The 22,470-nt window shown below is 31.6% G+C and overlaps 1 protein-coding gene across 2 annotated transcripts in view; it reads right to left on the bottom strand.

Moving 5' to 3' along the window:
• Positions 1 to 4,022: 4,022 nt before the first annotated feature.
• The window catches only part of LOC143080706 (uncharacterized), a 100,041-nt gene continuing 81,593 nt past the window's right edge, over positions 4,023 to 22,470 (bottom strand). For both annotated transcript variants that reach the window (XM_076256699.1, XM_076256700.1), the window contains 3 exons: positions 12,796 to 13,170; positions 10,497 to 10,713; positions 4,023 to 6,620 (listed from right to left, as the gene is read on the bottom strand). In XM_076256699.1, the coding sequence (XP_076112814.1) occupies positions 6,442 to 6,620; positions 10,497 to 10,713; positions 12,796 to 13,170 (771 nt within the window). In that variant the 3' untranslated portion in view covers positions 4,023 to 6,441. The remainder of the gene's footprint in view (positions 6,621 to 10,496; positions 10,714 to 12,795; positions 13,171 to 22,470) is intronic.

Raw genomic sequence — 22,470 nt, 5'->3', positions numbered from 1 at the left:
ATCTTATCACCAAGTTGAAGACTCGATTGTCTGGATTATTCTAGTGTTCCACATTTGATCTCTCATCTGGACATTGGCAGTTGATTTAAACCTGAAAATCAGCAAACAAATCATGATAGCAAAATTCGAAATGTACAAATTCAAAGTAATGTCGTTTGCATTGAAGGTTGATCTGGCAACGTTTAAAAGTTGGTGGATAGGTTTCACTTGTTTTGTAACGGAATTTTCATCTCACATACCTTGATGATATATAACTATTAGTCGCTGGTTATTCAATGACATAGTTAGAAATCTAAGAAAAAGTCTGATCAACTGTTTGCAGCTAGATTAAAAAAAGGCTGTTAATGTGAGCAGTTCTAAAAACATCTATTTTAGATACGTTATTTTACAGATACAAACATATACAAATAAAGGCAGCAGTAGAATACCGTTGTTCGAAAGTCATAAATCGATTGAGAGAAAACAAATCCGGGTTACAAACTAAAACTGAGGGAAACACATTAACTATAAGAGGAAAACAACGAAACAACAGTAACACTGAAGTGCAACAAAAAACCTAACGACAATGCAACACACAAATAAACGAACTATATTATAAACAAGTGCCATTTACTTGACTTGGTACAGGACATTTTTAAGAAAAAATGGTGGGTCGAACCTGGATTTGTGGTTGGCAAAACCTTGCGCTTTTATGGCAATGTTAAATATTAAACTAAAATGACAACTTTACATGACAGAACTACAGGACAAATAAATGGTAGAACATGCAGGACAGAGAAATACACAAATAAACAATACAATAGAATATTTCGACATGCTAATAGTTATCAAAGGTACCAGGTTTATAATTTAATACGCCAGACGCATGTTTTGTCTACAAATTAAAGCGAAACTTTAAGTTTATCAAGTAACTGTACTGTTTGGAAGACCCTTAAAGGAATTCTAAATGAATATGATTGTCTTTAATTATTATTTGTACAGCAAACTTTACACATTCTTTATTTAATGAATGGCTATTATTTATTTTGAATTTATTGAACCATAAAATTAATTTTTGACTAAGCGGATTATGTAAAATGTGAAGAGTCAAAAATTAATTTTATGGTTCAATAAATTCAAATAAATTAATGCCATTCATTATAAATAAATTTCTATCAAAAATAGAGCTCAAAGAACTTTTTATATTATTTATATTAACAATAACAACGTACACACATGTTGCCGTATGAATACACAACGTCAGAGTGGGCGTGTCGCCATAAAAATTGACAACATTGAAAATAAAACTAATAATTAAAACCAATCAGAAGACAGTAAATACACCAAATTTATTTATTATTAATTATTATTGGTAAAGCAAACTCTTTCATACATACATGACGTGGCTATGTATTCATACATCCTGTCAGTGTATAGCTGTGCTATAGTAAATTTGTGATCGTTTAATTGTCATTTGTAAAGCAAACTCTTTTGTGTATTTTTGTCTTTAATTTTGCTAACATGCTTGGTCTATGCCATTGTGTGCTTCTTTGTTACATGTTTGTTTCCTTAATAGTGGTTAAGAAAAACACAATGTTGACTGATGTATCCCTTTAATTGACTTTTTGACTTTTATGTCTGTTTGTTTTTTCGAAAGTCGTTGTCATTATAATGTAATTTGATGAGACTTTCATAAAAGTCAGTGGTTAAGGTAGCTTTTAAACTAAGTTTAATCCACCATTTTCTACAGAGGAAAAAGGTCTGTTCCAAGTCAGTAATATGACAGTTGTTATCCATTCGCTTGAGCTTTTAGTTTTGCCCTTTGATTAGGGATTTTTCCTGTTTGAGTTTTCCTTGGAGTTCAATATGGTTTGCAATTTTACTTTATGTTATATCATCTGCAATGTAATGTTTTCCGTAATGTTAAGTTGTATATGCTTTCCGATTAATCATTGGTTGGTGCTCTTCTTAGACAAATGGTATCAACTGGTTTGGTTTCCGGTTTGTAAAGAAAATTAATCAAACATTGTGTTTTGTTCTTTCTTTGGGTTAAAAGAGAAAACTAATCAACCATGAAATCGATACGGATGTATAATGATCAACATGTTAACGGTTTGTTCTTTAAGTATATTGATCAAGTACATTAATAATCGTTTTTGTTTTTGTTTGGATGGCTCTCTACGAAGTATATAAGAACTATTCCTTATGGAGTTATCCAGAAATAAAGTCAAACCACAAAAAATGAACTCTGAGGAAAATTCAAAACGGAAAGTCCTTAATCAAATAACAAAATCTAAAGCCCAAACACATCAAACGAATGGACAAAAATTGTCATATTCCTGACTTGGTACAGGCATTTTCTTAAGTAGACAATTGTGGATTAAACCTGGTTTTAAAGCAGGGTAAAACTCTAACTTGTTTGTCAGTCAGCAAATAATTAGTTTAATCATATGAAACTTGACAGCGTCTGTTCATTTAAAATCAAAACAAATCCACGTTCAAAAGGTCCCCGTAAAACGTTATCAAAGGTACCAGGATTATAATTTGATACGGCAGACGAGCTTTTCGTCTACATAAGACTCATCAGTGACGCTTATATCAAATATTTAAGTACAAAGTTTAAGAGCATTGAGAATCCAAAATTCCAAAAAGTTGTGCCAAATACGGCTAAGTCATTCGAAATAAATAAAAAAAAAATAAAAAAAAAAACAGCCATTAAGGACACTAGAAGAAAGTGTTTTCAAGCTGGGTAACCATTAATTCAAAAGTAAAAAGAAGAAATAAAGGCTGATTTATACTAAACATAATTAACGGAAAATAAAAAACTAAATACATCAAGACAGCAATCAACACCAACTGAATTAAAGGCATTCAAAAGAGGGACGAAAGATACCAGAGGGAGAGTCAAACTCATAAATCGAAAAGAAAAAAAACTGACAATGCCATGGCTAAAAATGAAAAAGACAAACAGACAAGCAATAGTACACATGACACAACATAAAAACTAAAGAATAAGCAACGCGAACCCCACCAAAAACTAGGGGTGATCGCAGGTGATCCGGAAGGGTAAGCAGATCCTGCTCCACAGGTGACACCCGTCGTGTTGCTCATGTTATAACAAATCCGGTATGTGGTATGTCACATTCATGATAGGGAAGGGGATTGTAGTTACGACGTAAAGAACATATCCGATATCATTTGTAAAACGGTTATTCCATAACGGTCCACTAACAAGCACATACTGACATTGACGTTTTGGAGTGCTTTGTCATTTTGTTTTTTTCTTGGTTTGACATATTTTTTTGTTTCTATAGTCATTAAGATTAACACAATGTTGACAGCTGTATCCCTTTTTTTAACGTTTTGACTTATTATGTCTGATTATTTTGTTCACACATCGTTGTCAATATAATGAAATTTGATGTGACTGTCATACAAGTGAGAGGTTAAGCTAGCTTTCAAACGTAAGAAAATGTCTAATCGAAGTCAAGAATATTCGTTTAATGTGTTAGAGGTTTTGATTTTGCCATTTGATAGGAAACTTGCCGATTTGAATTTTCCAAGGTGTTTGATTTTTTGTTATTTTTCTGGGTAAGCGCATGCATATTATTTAAAGATGATTTGACATTTTTATCTGGTAATATACTAATTACTGAATTAGTTTGGAATTGTTTGTCAGCTATTCGTCCATAATTGCTAAAATGCATTAACGACGCATAACATACTTTTTTTAAACATTAACTTTACTTTTTACATTGTCAAAGATTTTGCCTTATCATCAAGAACTATCTTTCCGAATTTTTCAAAATCATTTTCCTTTAGCGTTTATTATGTCATATCTGACGAAAGTAAAAGATTCAAGCAATTGTGTATGAACACTCCCAAATGACATAAATCTATTACTTATGAAAAGTATGTTGCCATGTAGGTATTAATTTGTTGGGTAAGTTTATGTGCCAGTAATAACATTTTACTGTAAATATTTAATAAAAGTATTGCCAATTTGAATATATAATTATGTATGCATTTTACAAAAACTACACTAATTATAAAATAATTTATTTGTCTACAATATAAAACAAATGGAATTGTCTGACATGTATAATAACGTAATCACAGAAAAGAAAAATATTGCTAAAAATAGTACAAGTTACTTAATAAATGTCATGCCAATCAGAACACAACATCTAATGATCTATTGTCACAGAACATGTTCATTTATGGCACATGGATACTCTGTAGTCTGCATTGTATGAAAAAGAATATGAACCTTAAATCATCTTGGGAAAATCGATTCAGTACCCGTCATACCTTATTCCTTATTCAAAATATCGGGGTTTGGATGGTTTAAAAGAAGGTGACTTACAGATCACCAAAACGACGTGCACTTGTTATAATTATTACTGTCAATCTGTTAACTATAAAATATGATTTCCCTCTGTTCAGATATGTGTGACATAAAATTCTAAAGTTATTAAACATATTGAAACATAAAAAGTATTGGCAAATATGAGATATGTGTTAACGGGTCTGGCACGCGCACAACATCCACACAGTCATGCGGCTGACCAATTATGATGAAATTATGTTGAGTAGTATGAATTTGTAGTTGATGAAAAAATTGTTAGGAAGGACACACGGATAAGTGTATTGTAGAAAAGTATGATTTGTTAGAATTAAAGCACAAATCGTAAGCAGATAAAAAATTATATCTGTAGAGAATCAAAAATGTCATTTGACGTCGATAAACTTCTGAATAAAATCTTGACAAAAATATTACGCAATTCCATCAATAATGGTCTTCCGCACGAATTGATCCTTTAATAAACAAACGATCGTGTAAGAACAGTATCCATATTTCTAAGATGTTTGGAGAGCAATTAATGCAAAGAACTAGTACTAGTCCTTAAATGACATATTGTCTTATACAAAAGTTTACAATGAGCACATACATGTATCATAGAAAATAACTACATCAATTAAAAATATGTACACTTTTAAGCATACTTATTTGTCACCGTATTACAAATCATGTACTTGCATTGATTTCATCATGACTTCAAGCTTTAAATTGCATTCATACACTCTGATGGGAAATATAGCAGTTATGTCATTTTGTAACAAGTGGTTTAAATTTTGTAAATAACTTTGATTAGAAAGTGATCTTCTCGGGCTTTAATAAAACAATTTGAACACTTATGTTTACTTGCAAATAGTGAGAGATTTCTTTCAAATATATATGACAATAAAGGTTAAGTTTAATGGGACTGAAAGAACACCATCAGCATCATTTCTCTTTATGAAAGCTGCAAATATTGCAGGTTAGTTGTTGATGTCCAATATTCTTTATATCTATGTTAATTATCTTAAAAAGAAGTGTCTGCATTTTCTGATTTGACATGACTTGCATCATCCTAATTTATATTATGTCAAATCAAAATCAAAACTTTATCAAAACAAAATAAATAAATGTTTAATGTTGGTTTTACTTTTAGGTTTTAAATATTGTTCACTCTTATACACTTTAATATTCTGAATAGTTTTTCCCCTTTGTGCACTAAAATTGTCTAAATAGTCTTCAGTCTTTGTACATACATCCGTTTAACTCCTTGTCTTCACATGTGCATGTATACGTGATTATAAAACGTTACATGTTTTGTCTATTGTTGATGTTTTAAAGAAAAAATCTGAGATCGAATATGCAAACAAATGTCATTCTAAAAGTTCGAAATTCACATAGAAAAAACATATATTAATGTTTTCATATAGAATGTTCTTAAGCTACTTACATGTAAGTACCAGAAATGAGATACATCAAATTCAACACAATGTGGCAACGATACCATTCGTAAAAAACAACCGTAAAATTGATGTAATTTTTCATTTCAAGAAAAAAAGTAATGACATCAAATTCTGTCGCGACTAAAATATATAGATGTTTGCAGTGTTTAAAGGACATAATGTTACACAAGATTTGCATTATACATTTGTGTTATACGAATTCAAATAAGAAAATACAGAACACAATGTATACATGTACATATTTGTTCCGTGACTCCAGGTAGAAAAAAAGGAGGTAGGTTGGTAACATTCCTTAAACAAATATTGTACATATACTTAAAAGGGAAATATTTTGGTCTTTAACGGTGCTTTACTAATATTGTCCTTACAGTTTTTTTAGGGAAGAAATAACAATTTACGGTTGGTAGGTAGGTAAATAGCTTTCAAATATTTAACATATAGTAAAGAGAGATATAGTCTGGTCTTTAACGGGCTTTTTCTAAGATTTTCCTTAACATTTGTTAGCACAGAAGTGAAAACACAACTATATTTTTAGCCACAACATATTTAAAAATTGCAAGTCATAGTTTTTATAGGAGGGATATAAGTAAGTCTTCTGTCTTCTAATGGCCATTTGGTCTCTTTTACTCTAAAAACACACTCTACAATCTGTATCAATTATTACGTCAGCATATACTCTCGAATACCATTTTTTACGAAGTCTCTAAATAACTGTTCGGAATGCTTCATCTTATACATTAAGGCATTAGAAACCGCATGTTCAGTGTCGGCAACTGTTATCATTTCAATAAAACGTCCAAGTGATGTTAATCCTCTTATGGCAGGATTAATATCTAAACCTGTAAAAATAAGAATGTGAAATGTCATTCATTTATATGAGAAAAAAAAAAACATTGAGGATTTGCATAATCATTAACATATTTTGTGTTATATGAAGCATATTATTTATTGCCTTAATACACAATTTGACAGCCACTACTTTTCTTTTATTAAGTAGATTAAAATGATTTATTTACTGTAAATAAAAATGAATATATGTGTGAAAAAGTACTAGCATTAATCTAAACTTTTGTAAAGTAAAGAAAAATAGCAGTCTGGTCACTATAATGAAATGGATGTAGACAGCTGCTTGTTAAGGTCATATATCTGTATCAACATTGAACGGAAAATTGCAATGTAAAGAATGAAATGTTAATATTACTAAATGCAGATGTTGAAAAGAAACGATAATTTTTGTATTTTTTTAAAAGTTTATCAACATATAAAAAAATGTAATAAACTTGTGATAATATGAAATAAGTCATCAACTGCAAATTTAAAGTGTTTGATAGCAAGGGCTTAATTTCCGTCTGAAACTGACTCTTTCATTCGATGAGATAATATGAGAATATTGAATTCACGAATAAAGACCTTTCATAATGACACTCTCCCATTGATTTTCTTAGATTCAATATGTTTGCAAGTTAAGGCAATACACATAAGTCACCAAAACGACATAAATCTAAAAAATGTGGAATCCGATGACTTCCGAAAGTCACTCTATGCAATTGCTCGTTCAAAATCAGTAAAAAGTGCACTTGTGAATACATGTAAATACTTTTCTGTTTTGACTTATACTGAAGGGCGCATTATTGGTGTAATTGTAAAATGATACGTTTAAGGATATGTTTGTTTTGCTATGGGTTTTTTTTTTATTTCCTCTTCAACTTTGAGTTTTCATTTTTCTTCTTGGATTTTTCGCCTGTTTTCAAGCACGTTCTGTGGTCAATTGGTCACTGTTATGAAATTTATGAAGTCGTATATATTGCAAGGTTTTGTAGTTAAAGATTTATTTATCCTTGAAGACCGTAGCTCTTCACAACTATTTCGAACGTGCTAATGATGTTATATTGCTATTGATCTCTATCTCAACATCCCTATTTTTTGTATATAGTTTTGCTATAATCACCAATCAAAATATCGAATAAATACGTCAATTAAACTTGATTATACAGAACATTATTGTTATCTTGTTTATTCGATCGAGGTGTCTTCTCACATCAACTAACGACTTAATAGTGATGAACACAATGGAAATGTTTAGTGCCAATACATGTTGATTTCAGAGAACCAGAAAAACTTTCGTAAAGATCCAATATCGTTAATGTGAATTGCTGCAATAACTTGGCACCATACGCATAACTTCAGTTCGTTAACGAACTACATATAAAGTTAGATTTTTTTAGTTTAATTAATTATCAATATGGGCATCCAACAAGATTGATTCTTATTCAATTAGATTTATATTCAAATCTGACCTGTAGCAAAAGGAATTATTTGGACCCTGATGTTACATTTGTTTATTCTTAATCTGATTAAGTGCTAGCTTTAGAATTTTCAGCGCTGTGGTTTTCCATTTTGTTATTTAAAGAATAAAATAGATATGCTATCTATTGCCTTGCCTATTTTTACACACAAATGATTGATTTTTCTTAATTTTGTGTGAATTTGAATTTTGACATGTATACATTTGTGCCACCGAATTGGTATTCAGTCTGTGAACATGCTTTAAAAGCACTACATGTATACATAAACCAATTTTTATCTGAAACGATCATTTTGATCTGAACAGCTCTTTTAAAAAGACTGAACAATAAACTATTTAGTCATTTCCCGAAGTTCGAATCATTTCCAGACTTTTCAATTTCGTTAGTACAGTACTGTTCAGACAATTTGTTTGCAGTCAGCTAAGATCTCTTCATTCTATTTTTAGACTGTTACATTCTTGTAATTCACCTGTTCACATCAACATCATACATACTTAAGTTACTGAACAATTCTAAATAGACTGCAAGTAAATTGTTTGATTGTTTGAACAGTACTGACTTTACCGTAGTAGGCAAGTATTGAATATTTCTTTGTGTAGACTTTTTATATGATGTTTAGATAACAATAATCCGTTTAAGAATGAAATTCATTACATGTGATATTTAAAAGCAAAGTCTTTAATTGAATATATTGTGTGTTTCAAGGAAAGGAACATTCTACCTATCAACATGGTAGTCTAGAGTAAAACCTCGTTAGTAAGCTCTCGACAGGAACAATAATTCAGTAATTACAGTTCAGTCTTAGTAACCAGACGAGGCGACGTATCGGTAACACTTATTGTAATCTGAGACTACTGTCTCAGTTTAAATGTTCGTTGTTACATTGCTATATTTTAAATGAATAAACAAATCATAGCTACCAGGACTAATTTTTGTATATACGCCAGACGCGCGTTTCGTCTACAAAAGACTCATCAGTGACGCTCGATCCAAAAAAGTTAAAAGGCCAAATAAAGTACGAAGTTGAAGAGCATTGAGGACCAAAATTATTAAAAGTTTTGCCAAATACAGCTAAGAAACGTTTTCTTTGTGTGTCATTCGTTTCTTCTCCAGACTTATTACGGCCAGTGGTGGATCTAGGTTTTCCGGAATTGTCGCGTACCGCAATGTGTAATCTTTTCGCGATGTTATGCCAAAATATGAAGTTTGTTTGCTAGTTTGGCCTATTCGAAATGAAAAGCACAACCCCTTATAAGAAAAATGCGTTTTAAGGAGATTTGAAATATTTCTACTCAGATAATTTGTTATTCTTGCTAACCATTGTAAATCTCCTCCTGGCTTTTAATACTTATGTAGAAATTGAGGCCTAAATGTAAGTAATGTAAATTAACCGTCGTTCTCTCCAAGGGTTGAAAATTTATGAATTGTTTCGGACACAACCAAAGATAAATATCTATACTAGTATGACTATTACACATAAAAGTTTATCCGTAATGCCAAATGTCTTAAGTTTCACCGAACCCATCGACGTTGTGATATTTTTAGATAGGAATTAGATAAATGGTTTACGTATTCACATTCAAAATATAAATAATGTATGCGACATTGATGACAGTAGCACGTATAAATCCAATTACTTTCAGGTCTTATTACGTCAGATTAGAGAAGAAAATATAAATTGAAACCTCAATTTACACTTCTCACTAATTAAGCTATATTTTCGTTGTATATTTCCAACCTGAAATAGATCTTTGTTGCAAATGAGCCGAATATATATTCAGATCGTGACTAGTGTCTAATTAATTTTTATAGAAAGTTAAAAGTAATGTTGCAGCAATGTGATTTACCATTCAAGATGCATCAAAAATCAATAAGAAAGTGCGATACAAAACACAAACTTCTGTTACAAACAAATACGGAATCTTTTCTTTTTAAACTTTGGCTTTAAATATTGTTTTCTGTTGTTACGTTTTATCTGGAACTTCAAGTTATGGTTCGGAAAATTGGTGCTCAAAAACAATCTAGCATATTGAATTATAGTTGTTCGTAACGTTTACTGTTATTAGTTTCGAATCGTTATTATGCAGCAATGAGTAAGCGTAAAACATTTTCTTTTAAAAAAGAGAATATCAATGAATAATTAAAACCCATAATTTCGAACAAAGCTAAGACCATTTTATGACAAGTAAAAAAGCTGACAAGATGCACAAACATACCACAAAATAATAAACAGTAAGCTACAAATTGGACAACACATACCAAATCCTTCGTTTGTGCAACTTCAAATGACTTAGGCAAATGCATGTATCGCCATAACAACATTTATTTTCCTTATCTCTCTTTTTCAGTGAATTATGTCAGAGGAAATGTGTTTTTCAAAACTGCTTAGATAATTGAGTGTTTACCTACCCGTATGAAAATTGAGAAAAGCTGCAGCTTCCCCTTCAGCTAACACAAACATATCACAGTCATCAAAATAGGCAACTGTTTCACTTCTTTGAGAAAGTTTTATTTCAAACAGTCTTGGACTGTACTTCATATGGTTTAAGGCATATGATTCACTCAGTAATGGTTCTGATGACAATTTGTATGTGTTAAAACATTTTAAAAATATATTCCGCATCATCTGAAAAACATAAAGAACATTAATATAATTATATCAGGATGGTAGACATATTATTATGTTATATGTATATGCACAACGTAGGGTTAAAACACATTTTGTGGGTAATGTAAGATCTGAATATGAAGATTTCACTACACAATTACCCTTCACTTTCTCTTTATAAAACTGAATTATAATGAAATATTCAAACAATCATATGTTATAGTTCTTCTATGAAGACTAACTTAATCTAAGCTTCTTTCTTATGTTGTACTGTTACACCACTGTCCCAGGTTAGGGAGAGGGTTTGGATCCCACTAACATGTTTAACCCTGCCACATTATGTATGTATGTGCCTGTCCCAACTCAGGAGCCTGTAATTCAGTGGTTGTCGTTTGTTTATGTGTTACATATTTGTTTTACGTTCATTTTTTGTACATAAATTAGGCCGTTAGTTTTCTCGTTTGAATTGTTTTACATTGTCATTTCGGGTCCATTTATAGCTGACTATGCGGTATGGGCTTTGTTCATTGTTGAATGCCGTACGGTGACCTATAGTTGTTAATGTCCGTGTCAATTTGGTCTCTTGTTTGGAGTTGTCTCATTGGCAAGCATATCACATTTTCTTTTTATGTTAAATATGTAAGTACAACAAAACCTGTTTTCAAACAAAAAATCAAATAAATAAATCTTGATTTTCTAAGATATACCACAAAACTTGATAAAGCTGACTGTGAGCTTTCGCATGATTAGCTATAAATTGATTGTTCTAACGACAACATTTAATCATTCCGTTTTGCTTTTTATGATATCTCATGTCTTGTCAATAACTTGGTAGATTGTTTCTGACAGCTTACAAAGATAAAGTCTGGGCGCCAAAATAAATACTTTAATCCCGACCCACGAACTTTTCCTTGATATGACAGGAACAATGTAATGATAACGTATTCTGATTGACAATTGCCTAAGAAGTAGACAATCAAATATATAAATTGATTCCACTTATATCTGAATAGAGAACAAAAGTAGAACAGCTGGTTACACCAAACGAACAATATCATCGTGGCTGAGATTTTCATACTTTGTCAAAAACATTTCGGCTCAAATAAAGTTTCATAATCTGTCGACGTTGATATTTGTCAAAAGTAAACAAATAGCGTAAAAATCTATCATAAATCAATCATATTTCAATGAAGAATATATAGATTGAAGATACATAATCAACTGTGATCGTTTCTCTGTTTTGAACTGTTTCAAAAAATTAAAAACAACACGTTTAATAATTTCAGATTTCAGAAGCGCCTTTTTGAATTTATCTATATCAAGAACTTTCAAAGCCAAATTTGAAATCCGCAGATGTATAAGTACCGAAACCGTTGAAGAGCTATATAACAAAAATGTCTAAAATAAATTGCCAAATTCCTCTCAAGTCAACTTTGCCTGAGGGAGTTGAAATCTTAGATTCTAAATAATTGTTAAAATTTATAAACGGACAATTCTAGAAAGGTTTGTTAAATAATGTCAGTACCGAAGTACTGACTGACTACAGAGCTGATGATACCCTCGAGAACTCATTTCGTCATGCAATGTAGAATTTTCGAATTGACAATAAAAAAATGAGGCACTTAAGGTATCGCTCTTCGGTCGGATTGTTGTCACATTTGACACATTCCGTGTTTCCCATCTCAATATTACTTCTCGCCTTAAATTAACAGTATGTTAATAGATCTCAGGGTGTCTACAAACATGAGTTAACATTTGTATGACTTTGATATCAAAAAGTTAATATGGATATTAATGCAAAATCGAAGATCTTGAGTACATTAAAACATTCCAATATTTTTTAGATCTTTAAAATAACACGTTATTTGAGAATGCCTTCGAATAACACAGTAAAATGATATTAAAATATAAGAAAAATTATCCGTTGACATTAAAAATTATTTTTTTGCTGTAAAGTGTCATACTTATGTTGTAGTTTTTCCGTTCACCAACACTTTTGAGAATGACATTAATTGATTTGAGTTAATTAAAAACCCGGTTAAAACCCCATGAAATATACATGCGCATAGGAAACCTAATTGGTGTATTTTATGAACTTACAGCTCTGTCTAATATCGTACGTAAAGCTTTTACAACAGGTAAATCACATTTTGCAATTGCTAAGGATATAAATCTATGTTTGCTATTTCCAAATATTTTTAAACTAAATCCAGGCGTTCCATTTGCTTCAGGAGCACTGCCTCCATATGCTGACAAGTCAAAGTTTAAATTATGAACACGTATTTCCGGTGTAGGAATTTCTCGTAAATCTGCTCTTTCAACAGCTGCAACAGTTCCGAATGCACCACATGAGTATTGCTCACTGAAGTCATTTAGTCCCAGAATTCTTTGCGCCTGGCCATTTCGTCCATCAGATGTTATAACTAGACATCTTCCTTGTATGCTCTCTATATCCTTCAATGTCTCTCGACAAAACTGAAATTAAAAAGCAAAACATAAATTCTAAGCTCTATTTGAATACCATTTCATGAGAATATAAGACAATAACAATCAAAACCAAGGAGTAAACAAAGACTCATAAATCCAAAAGACATTTACATCAACAGTTATGAATAATAAAAAAGAAACAACACGAACTCCACTAAAAACCGGGAGTGAAATCTGGTGCTCCGGAAGAGTAAGCATTTCCTGCACCGTATACGGCACCCGTCATGTTATTTCTTTGTTCAGTTCGGTAATGATGGAAGGTTGTTATGACTGAGGAAGAATATCATATATGATTTCTGACACACTTTTGTCATAATGGCCAATCAGCTCATGATGGCGACCGTAAAATTTCTTGAGTGATGACCTTAATTTGATTGATTCACAGCCCTGTCTTAGTAACTTTTGAAAAAGCAGTATTCCTCCTTTTTAAAAAAAAAATCAACGTACTTTGAACTAGCTCTAAACCCATTCAAGACATAAAATACAATTGATGTTTTGTACAATGTATATCTTGATTTCCAAAAGGATAAGGCGGACCAATTTACTTAGACGTTATGTAGATCTTGTTTCATAATACAACTGATCATAAAAAAAATCAGTAAGTGTAAAACTTAAGCAAATTCAAAGACACACACAAAGATTTAAATCTTAATGATTAATTACGAGATGATGCAATCTTTACATTGCCTGCTATGTGATAATACAAATTCAAAATGTTTCCGTATTTAGTCAGTTGAATCAGTTGATTAATAAAACATGTATATACGCAAATAAGGGAAACACATATTTGCACAACGATACTATAAGTTATATAAGATGGTAATATACAAAAACATTGTGTGCAATACGATGACATCAAACGTATTTTTCAAACGTCTTCCGACTTTTTCAGTTTGGGCAACAGTTTTACTACAAGCGAAGTTTAAAGAAGATGTAATAAACATAGATCGATTTAAACAAACCCGTAACAATCAATATTACAGATTCTACATGACAACGCATTGCAAAAGTCCATAAGCATGAATTATTGGGGGTTTCTAAAATCACTATGAAAAAGATATTTATAATGGCTTTTATGACAGCAATCTGTTATGTTCACAGATTCTAAACATCTAATGACTTGTGATTATATTTTCTATCATGTCAACCGTAAGGCTTTCGTCTGAGCAATTCCTTAAAATAGGCATGAAATGACATAATGAATAAAAGCTCTGTTATTACTCGATGAAAATTATGACTTTGGGAAGACGTGTTGAATTAGAACTAGAAAATAAAGTTCAGAAAGGAGAAATGCCAAGCCAAACCATGGACTTATATTTTCTTCAAACAAGCTAAATATGGCTTGAAATTAAAATAAAAATGTTATTAGAATCATTTTCATATGTGTGGACGGAACCATTTCTTTACGCGCTGAGATTATCAATTGACTGGGTCAAAATAGGTGAACACTGAATTGTCACATCGTACTTGATATAGACACCTCAAATTGTGGTGTTGCCAAAGGTTTTAAACGGATCGATAAATCAAATAATACGAACAACTAGTAGAGGACAAAACCTTGTGTGTTGATTTTAATGTTGAGTACTTATTTATCTTTTTGTTCATCTTATACACATGCAAGAACTTTACTCTTTTATTCTATTCAAATCCCCACTAGAAGGGCTCTGACAGACTGAGAGAGCGTGAAATCATTGTCATCGTTAGGTAAATGATTCAGTACTATTACCAACACAAGTATTGTAGTTGTCAACACTGAACCGGAATACCTCGTTTAAAATAACGTAGATGTATGTAGAAACTAACGCTTTATATCTGATATAATTGCACTTTCTGTAACATCGCATGTACAGATGTGTGCAGCCTCAGCGGCAAATTGTCTGTTTATTTACATAAAAACAGTAATCTTTAGTAAAAAGTATTTCTCCATTTCCCTTGAGACATTTCCTAATGGTATTTTGATTGGATTGTTTATTTATTTTCCGTCTTGTAAACATAATACCATCAAATATAAGTTTCCTAATCATTGATCAGGTCAATGTTAAACATAATACCATCAAATATAAGTTTCTTAATCATTGATCAGGTCAATGCTTATTGAACGAATACAACATTAATTGAAAACAAATGTATAGTTAGTTTTTTACATCAAAGTTTCTTTACATTATTATTTAATCTGATTCAATCTATTAGTTAGGAAACACAATAAAATTAATACCCCGAAACGGAATAACGATATTACCAAAAACTTATCATTAAAAATGTACCCATATTAACGACGACAGACGTATAAATCAGAGTTAATAAAACAAAACTACTCCAAGTGCAATTGAAACAGATCTAAATATTATCACATATTACCTACAAATTGTCAATTAACTAACCTAATATCAAATATACACGGTTTCCACGAGGTCGCTTTTAACCAATCACATTCCTAGAAATGTATAGGAGGTAAGATAATGTCAATTAACAGGAGGTAAGATATTAAAATATTTAGGTCAAGAAAGAAGAGAAAAGGTTATATGACCGAGAGACGTAGAATGAATGTTTTTACTAAACAATGGTTTTATATTCCAGGAACATTCAACACTTACTCGAAAGAAGAAATGCAATATGTATGCATAGCATTTTATCTCTACATCAATTTGCTGCTGGTGTTTTGTTAACAAAAATGTTTACATAATCATATCAAGATCATAGGTTATTTTTTTTTCTATCATGGGGAATTTTAACAGCATGTAATTCTATCATGTCAAAGACTAATAAAGCGGATATCAAAAGTGAATAGAAGTCAATGTACATGTATTACAAGAAATAAACGGGAAAATCCGACAAAAGCGTACTGCTGGAATACTGTTGTGCATATATTAAGTTTAAATATCACGTGCAAAACGAATGTAGTTAGAGTTAGCTCACTGGAGCACTTGGGGTGAACCCCGGTTTTAGGTAAGGTTCGTGTTGCTCTGTCTTTATGGATTTTTTTTTGGTACTGGTATGAAATTTTCGGGGTTTTTGTTCGTTTTTTTGCATTGGCGTTGTCAGTTTCTCTCGCCCCATGATATCTTAATATACCTTTAGTATCTTCCGCATTTCAATCTCTCACTTAAGAATTAAAAAGAATTAACATGTAAACTCGTATATGCTTTGATTTAAAATTCCTGTTTTCTTCACATTATTGGAATAAGATAGATTTTAACACAAAAAAAAAAACACCATACAATGAGGCCTGTTTGATCAATGGTAGAACAGACCGAAACTCTTGACATTTTATTTTATCTTTGTTCGATCTTAAATCGTCAAACTCAGAACCTCATAACAAACAATAACAAACAAACAAGGTTCGATGACACCTCATTACAAGTTCTTTTGTCAAAGACAAAAAGCAACATTTTCATTGTATATGAGATTTTTAAGACTAGTACATTATGAATAACTCATATGAACTCTAATCCACAATACGGCAATGGTTTTATTACGTCGGTTCAAACTAGAACAACATATATATCATTTCAGATAGACCTTCATAGCTTTTCAACAATAATAACATACAAAACTTGAGAGCTTGAGAACAAAATGATTCCGAACAAATTATTCTAGGATTGACTTATATTGAATTCATTTGTCCAATACCAAATGAATGCAGTTGTTTATATGCTATATTATCACAAAAGTTAGTGGAAGAATGAAGCATTCACAAACATAAAGTGTTTTACCGCGTCGCATTTTCTATATGTCTGTTAAAAGTCAGAAATCCTGCAGATGTCGTTGGTTGCAGCCTACTATGAATGTTTTTCTTTTATTGTTTTTTTTTTATATATATAAATCAGGCCCTATGTTTTCTATTTTGAATTTTTTTCAAAAATTGCCAATTCGGTGCCTTTAAAATGATGTCATAAGGTGTCCGTCTTGCTAATTGTTGAGGACTGTATTAAGTGATCTGTAGTCATACACATTCTTGTACATTTTTTTGAATATTTGTCTTATTTTCAATCCCCCACACCTCCTTATTTACTGTCAGTATTTTGGTATCAGTAATACTAATCTGTTGTCAATTAATCTAAATAAAATTGTAATTGATTTTAGCTAATCACTTTGTTTTCAAACGATGAAATGGTAATTGGAAGATTTGATTTATTACCATCGGATTACAAACAAACGTGATTTGGACAAATAATTCAATTTCAATCTACAGTTTCCAGAAAATCATTCTATTCATAGTTTTTTTAAACACTTTAAATATTTTGCTATTTTCTCGTGATAATACTTTTATTTATAAAGATTTTTTGTAAATAGAGAATAGAAATTATTCTTTCAAGAGCATGTTACTATTTTTTGTACGACAAGGGCTCAGTGACACACCTTTTATGCACGATGAAAGCAATAACATGAGCTTGTTTTTCATTACTACATGGTCGCTGTGATTGCTGATGGGAATATCAGTCTTGTATTAAGATAGTATTTCCTGAGTGGAAAAGAGACAATGATCACCGTATCAAAAATTTCAATTCCCAGAACCTACATACTCAGTTAACCGTAGTACTTTCATATAATATTCCGAACACATGTGAAATTACATGATGACCTGTTACTCTGCTTTCTTTATAAAGTAAAGCCACTAGTGCTTGAAGACCTGTTACTATGCTTTCTTTATAAAGTAAAGTCACTAGAGCTTGAAGGTCTTTTATCATTCGTTGAATACAATTTTTTGTTACAATTTCATCTTCAGCTGTTTTTCTATCTTTCTAATTCTGATTTATCCCTCATCGTGTGAAAATATGTTTCCATGATCTATTCTGTTCAGTAGATATTGTATCTTTTGTCCTATCACAGTGTTCAGATACAGTGACCTAAGTAGATTCTCAAAAGAGCAAACTTTAGTAGTAAATACTACCGTCCAACTAAACGCACACATTCAAAGGTATAAGGACATGTGTATATACATCATCGGAACCTCCATGACTGGGTACACCAGTATTAAACATGTAGTCATTGATGCCGCAATTTAGAGTTTCTGAGAGAGAAAGAATTGACAAAACGAAAACATAAGTTTGAGGTAAATATTGACACTCATGGTATCAAATCAGCTAGCCTAGGGTGATAGTAAAGCTGAAACATTTTGAGTTATCCATTACCAATTTATATGAACACGTTAACTGAAAGTGTACCTCGTCTAATTCTATTATAGTGTTCCTTCAGGTAATAATTAAATGACTATGTAGTACTTCTATATAAAGAGTTGGATAAATTGGTTTCCTCACCTTTAATCGGTCAATAGCATTACTAAAGCGACCATGGACATGTATTAGAACAAAAATGTAATTGTACATTACATTTTAATAGCTCTTACCATATAACTGTGAAACTGTGAATGACCGAAAAATGAGGGCCATATTAGGTCAGTAGTAGGTCAAGGTTCATACCTTCTATCATTGTCAATAAATAAGAAATCTTGTTTGAAAATGCTCGTCCAAAGCAAGGGAGATTGGGTGTTCGATATCTACCTAGTTCAAATCAAAGACTTTCAAATTGGTATCTGTTGATTTCCCCTTTTCACGCTGCATTTAACAGCAAGAGTATATATAACACTTTGTCTAATAGGTTTGAAAATGTATCCTAATAGTAGGTCAATGATAGTATTCTTTCAGCTAACTAGTACATGTACTCTGTGACTTACATGTAGCACGTTGACAATCCGACACGGCGTAACAGTCCTCTTTAATGAAATGTTTGAGAATATTGCAACAACATGTTATCGGCCAGAACATGCATTATGCTATCTATTGCTGGACGTTAAGTATCCATATGTCAATCAATTTAAGTCCATCAATTCTAAGAAAAAGACTTATAAAAAATATAAAGCAAAACAAAGTTATAGTTTTAAGAGGGACGAAAGATACCAGAGGGAGTCAAACTCATAAATCGAAAAATAAACTGACAACGCAATGGCTTAAAATGAAAAGGACAAACAGACAAAGAATAGAACACATGACACAACATAGAAAACTAAAGAATAAACAACATCTCTTTTGTCGTAAAGTTTTGTTTTTAATCGACTCTCATTGTCAATTTCTAGATGTAAGTCAAGATATGAGGCCGACTTAACTGTATCTGTTGTATCCTTTATCTCTAGTTCAATGGTATAGATGCCTTCGACATAGTCACCAAATTTTGAATTATTTAGTGAAAGAACATCATCTATATAGCGGAAAGTAGAGTTAAAAAGGATTTTGCTAACTTCTTATCTTTCTTCCTAAGAAGTTCCTGTATGAAGTCAGCCTCATAATAATAAAGAATCAAGTCGGCAAGAAGAGGGGCACAATTCGTTCCCATTGGAATGCCGATAGTCTGTTGAAAAACACGTCCTCCGAACGTAACAAATATGTTGTCAATTAAGAAATCAAACATCTTGATAATGTCAGTTTCAGAGAATTTTTTGTTTGAATCAGAGTGATCCTTTACAAAGTAGGATTTATCCCTTCCCAAGACAAGATACTTGTATCTTCGTTGGCCATTCTTTTTTGATGAAACAAAGCAATACCAACTCTTTAAATTTGTCTTTCAGTTTGGAATGTGGAATACTTGAATAAAGTGCAGAAAAGTCAAATGTTTTAATACTATTACAAGATGAAAGAATGTTACATTGTATGTACTTTAAAAGATCTTTGGAATTTTTAAGTATCCACATCTGATTCACGCCACCTCTAGCAAAGGCAGTTTCACAATAACTTTGAAGCCCTTCTATGATTGCTGATAGAATAGATGTTAATAATTTAGAAAGAGGTTTCGTGGAGCATTTGGAAGACCCAGCAATATACCGTTGTTTGTAAGGACACTTATGCAGTTTAGGTATCCAATACAGTGATGGAAGATCCAGTTCTTTGGTTGAAATTCCAGTGGAACATAGACCAGACCTATGATTATCCAGGATTTCCTCTTTGGAAAGTGTCGTGAGGGTATATGTTGGGTTTCCAAGTGAATTGTCAATACCTAATTCGTTTATCAAGCAGTTAATGTAATGAGTTTTACACACAAAAACGATGTTGTTTGGGCTTTATCTGCGGGGACAACAACATATTTGTCATGAAGGTAGGATAAGTGTTTTGAAACATTAGAGTCTTTGAAGGTTTTAAATCGACACTGATCAGGATGGTCTATCGAAGTGTCAACTTGGGAAATAAATTATATATCATGACCAATTACACTTAAGTATGTGTAGATATGCAAATCATACAGACATTTTTTAAAAGATAAAAATGTCGACACAAGGTCTTAGACAAGAGTTATCATACGTTATGAATGACTTCGTGAACAGATCACAACACAGGATAATGACTAAAAGGTACAGAACACAACAATGTATTAACTACGAATAATCGTCTAGAAGTCTGAGTCTATGGAAAAAAGCCCTCAGGTGTGGAATACAAGTGGATTTTCATACACATGAAACCTCGCAATGTTATTCACTTAAGTATTTTATCAATTTCAGGTCGTTTCACCTTTTGTTCTATTGACCTGATATTTTGTTTATCACTTCCTATAACAACAATTATTTCGTTATTTAATTGGTCTACTTATGTTTCAAATGTGAAGCGTTTGTTTTCAGACTGGTTTTATCTTAGCTAGTTATATAGTCCAATAATGGACAAGACTCGTTTAAAAAAATTGGTGTCATTGGCATTGTGTTTAGCCTTGGAACTAGATAAATAGAGCTCACAGTACACATATTTTTGACGATTTTTTTTAATATCCAGGGGTACATGTATGTTCCGGCTAACAGAGCAAACAATTCCATTTTTTCTGGTTTGTATCATGACCAAATGTAACGTGTCATGCATGCAGCTTTACTTGCAACACGACGACTGCCATTTATGAAGAAGATAATACCTAGCATCCCGGATCACCAGAGTTCGTGTTGCTCGTTTTTTTAACATGACTTTTTTACAATTTGCTTAGTTGTTCGCTCTTTTGTTTTCTGTGAACATGGAGGGGCGTTTTCATTATTGTAGGGTTTTTTGGTAGTGCTACTATCTGATTTTCTTCGACTTATCCACCGTTAGATTAAAGTCTTGATGTCATATATGATGATTGCGTTCGTTACTACTTTATAGATTTGTATAAACTATGTTTCGAGGTAAACCTTAATTTATTTTCACGGTATTCCATCGTGCTTAATAAACCTGGATACACCAGAAGGAGAAAAAAGTTATTTGCATGCCTCATTTCTCATTAATTAACCAGCACAAAGAGAATTAAAATGAAAAAGCCTATTATATTAAATCACCGTTAAATATAAACTAAGAAGTTCAAAGACAAGTATTCAAATGTATTCCTTATTCTTCTGATTCTACCATATTACAACTGTATTCAAAGTAACAAAATTAATAGATGCTGCTTTAAAATCACTTCGCCATGAATTCATAAATCGTGCGAATTTTACAATTCTCTAAATTAAGTAATATATCATCTCATACTAGACACGACTATTCTTTTCGAACAGTATGCATTAATTGTATTACAAGTATCACATAATTAAGTAGTCCATGAATTCTGAATTGCTAAGAACTGGCAAATGTTGTTGTCTTTATTCATTGATTGTTGTTTCAAATCATTTGCTTTTTTTTAAGTGTTTTTTTTTTTTTTTTCTAAAATCTTATACTATAACTAACATACTTTAAAAATGAAAAAGATACGAATACACATACTGTGGATTCATTATAACTCGTTGGATATCAAAGTTCGTGGATTTCGTTGGTATAGATGAACCACGAAATTAAATATTCAACGAATGACAAACTTTCTAAAGGCTTATATTAAGACTCCGGAAAAACCGCGAAATTAAATGTTCAACGAACATGCAAGTTTTTCTTCATCCACGAAAATTGGTTCCCACGAAAATAAATGAATCCACAGCAATTACAGTTCATCTCTCTCATTTAACGGAATTTTGCAGATCATGAGAATATACAGAGCATGTCGGTTCTCTCTTTACAGTCCGTGATTAAGAAATAATATTTTTTTTTAAAAAGGATAACGTAGAATACACAGTGCACGTACAAGTGTATTATCATATCTTTCATTTGAATATACGTGAAGTATTTGCTACTGGGTGTTAATAAAGCAACATTTACATGTTGTCAGAGTACATTTAAGTGCGTTATAAAAATCGTACGAATTATTAAGTACGTCAATTAGAAGGACATTACACGGTATGTTTTTGAAACTGTAAGTGGTTTCTTCCTCTCGTCAAAGGGGATCAGTAAATAATACATTTAACTCGAGAATCAATGT

Source organism: Mytilus galloprovincialis, chromosome 6 (assembly GCF_965363235.1).
Source record: "Mytilus galloprovincialis chromosome 6, xbMytGall1.hap1.1, whole genome shotgun sequence".
NCBI lineage: Eukaryota > Metazoa > Mollusca > Bivalvia > Mytilida > Mytilidae > Mytilus > Mytilus galloprovincialis.
The sequence above is the reverse complement of the archived record's forward strand: the minus strand, read 5'-3'. Positions and strand labels throughout refer to the sequence as shown.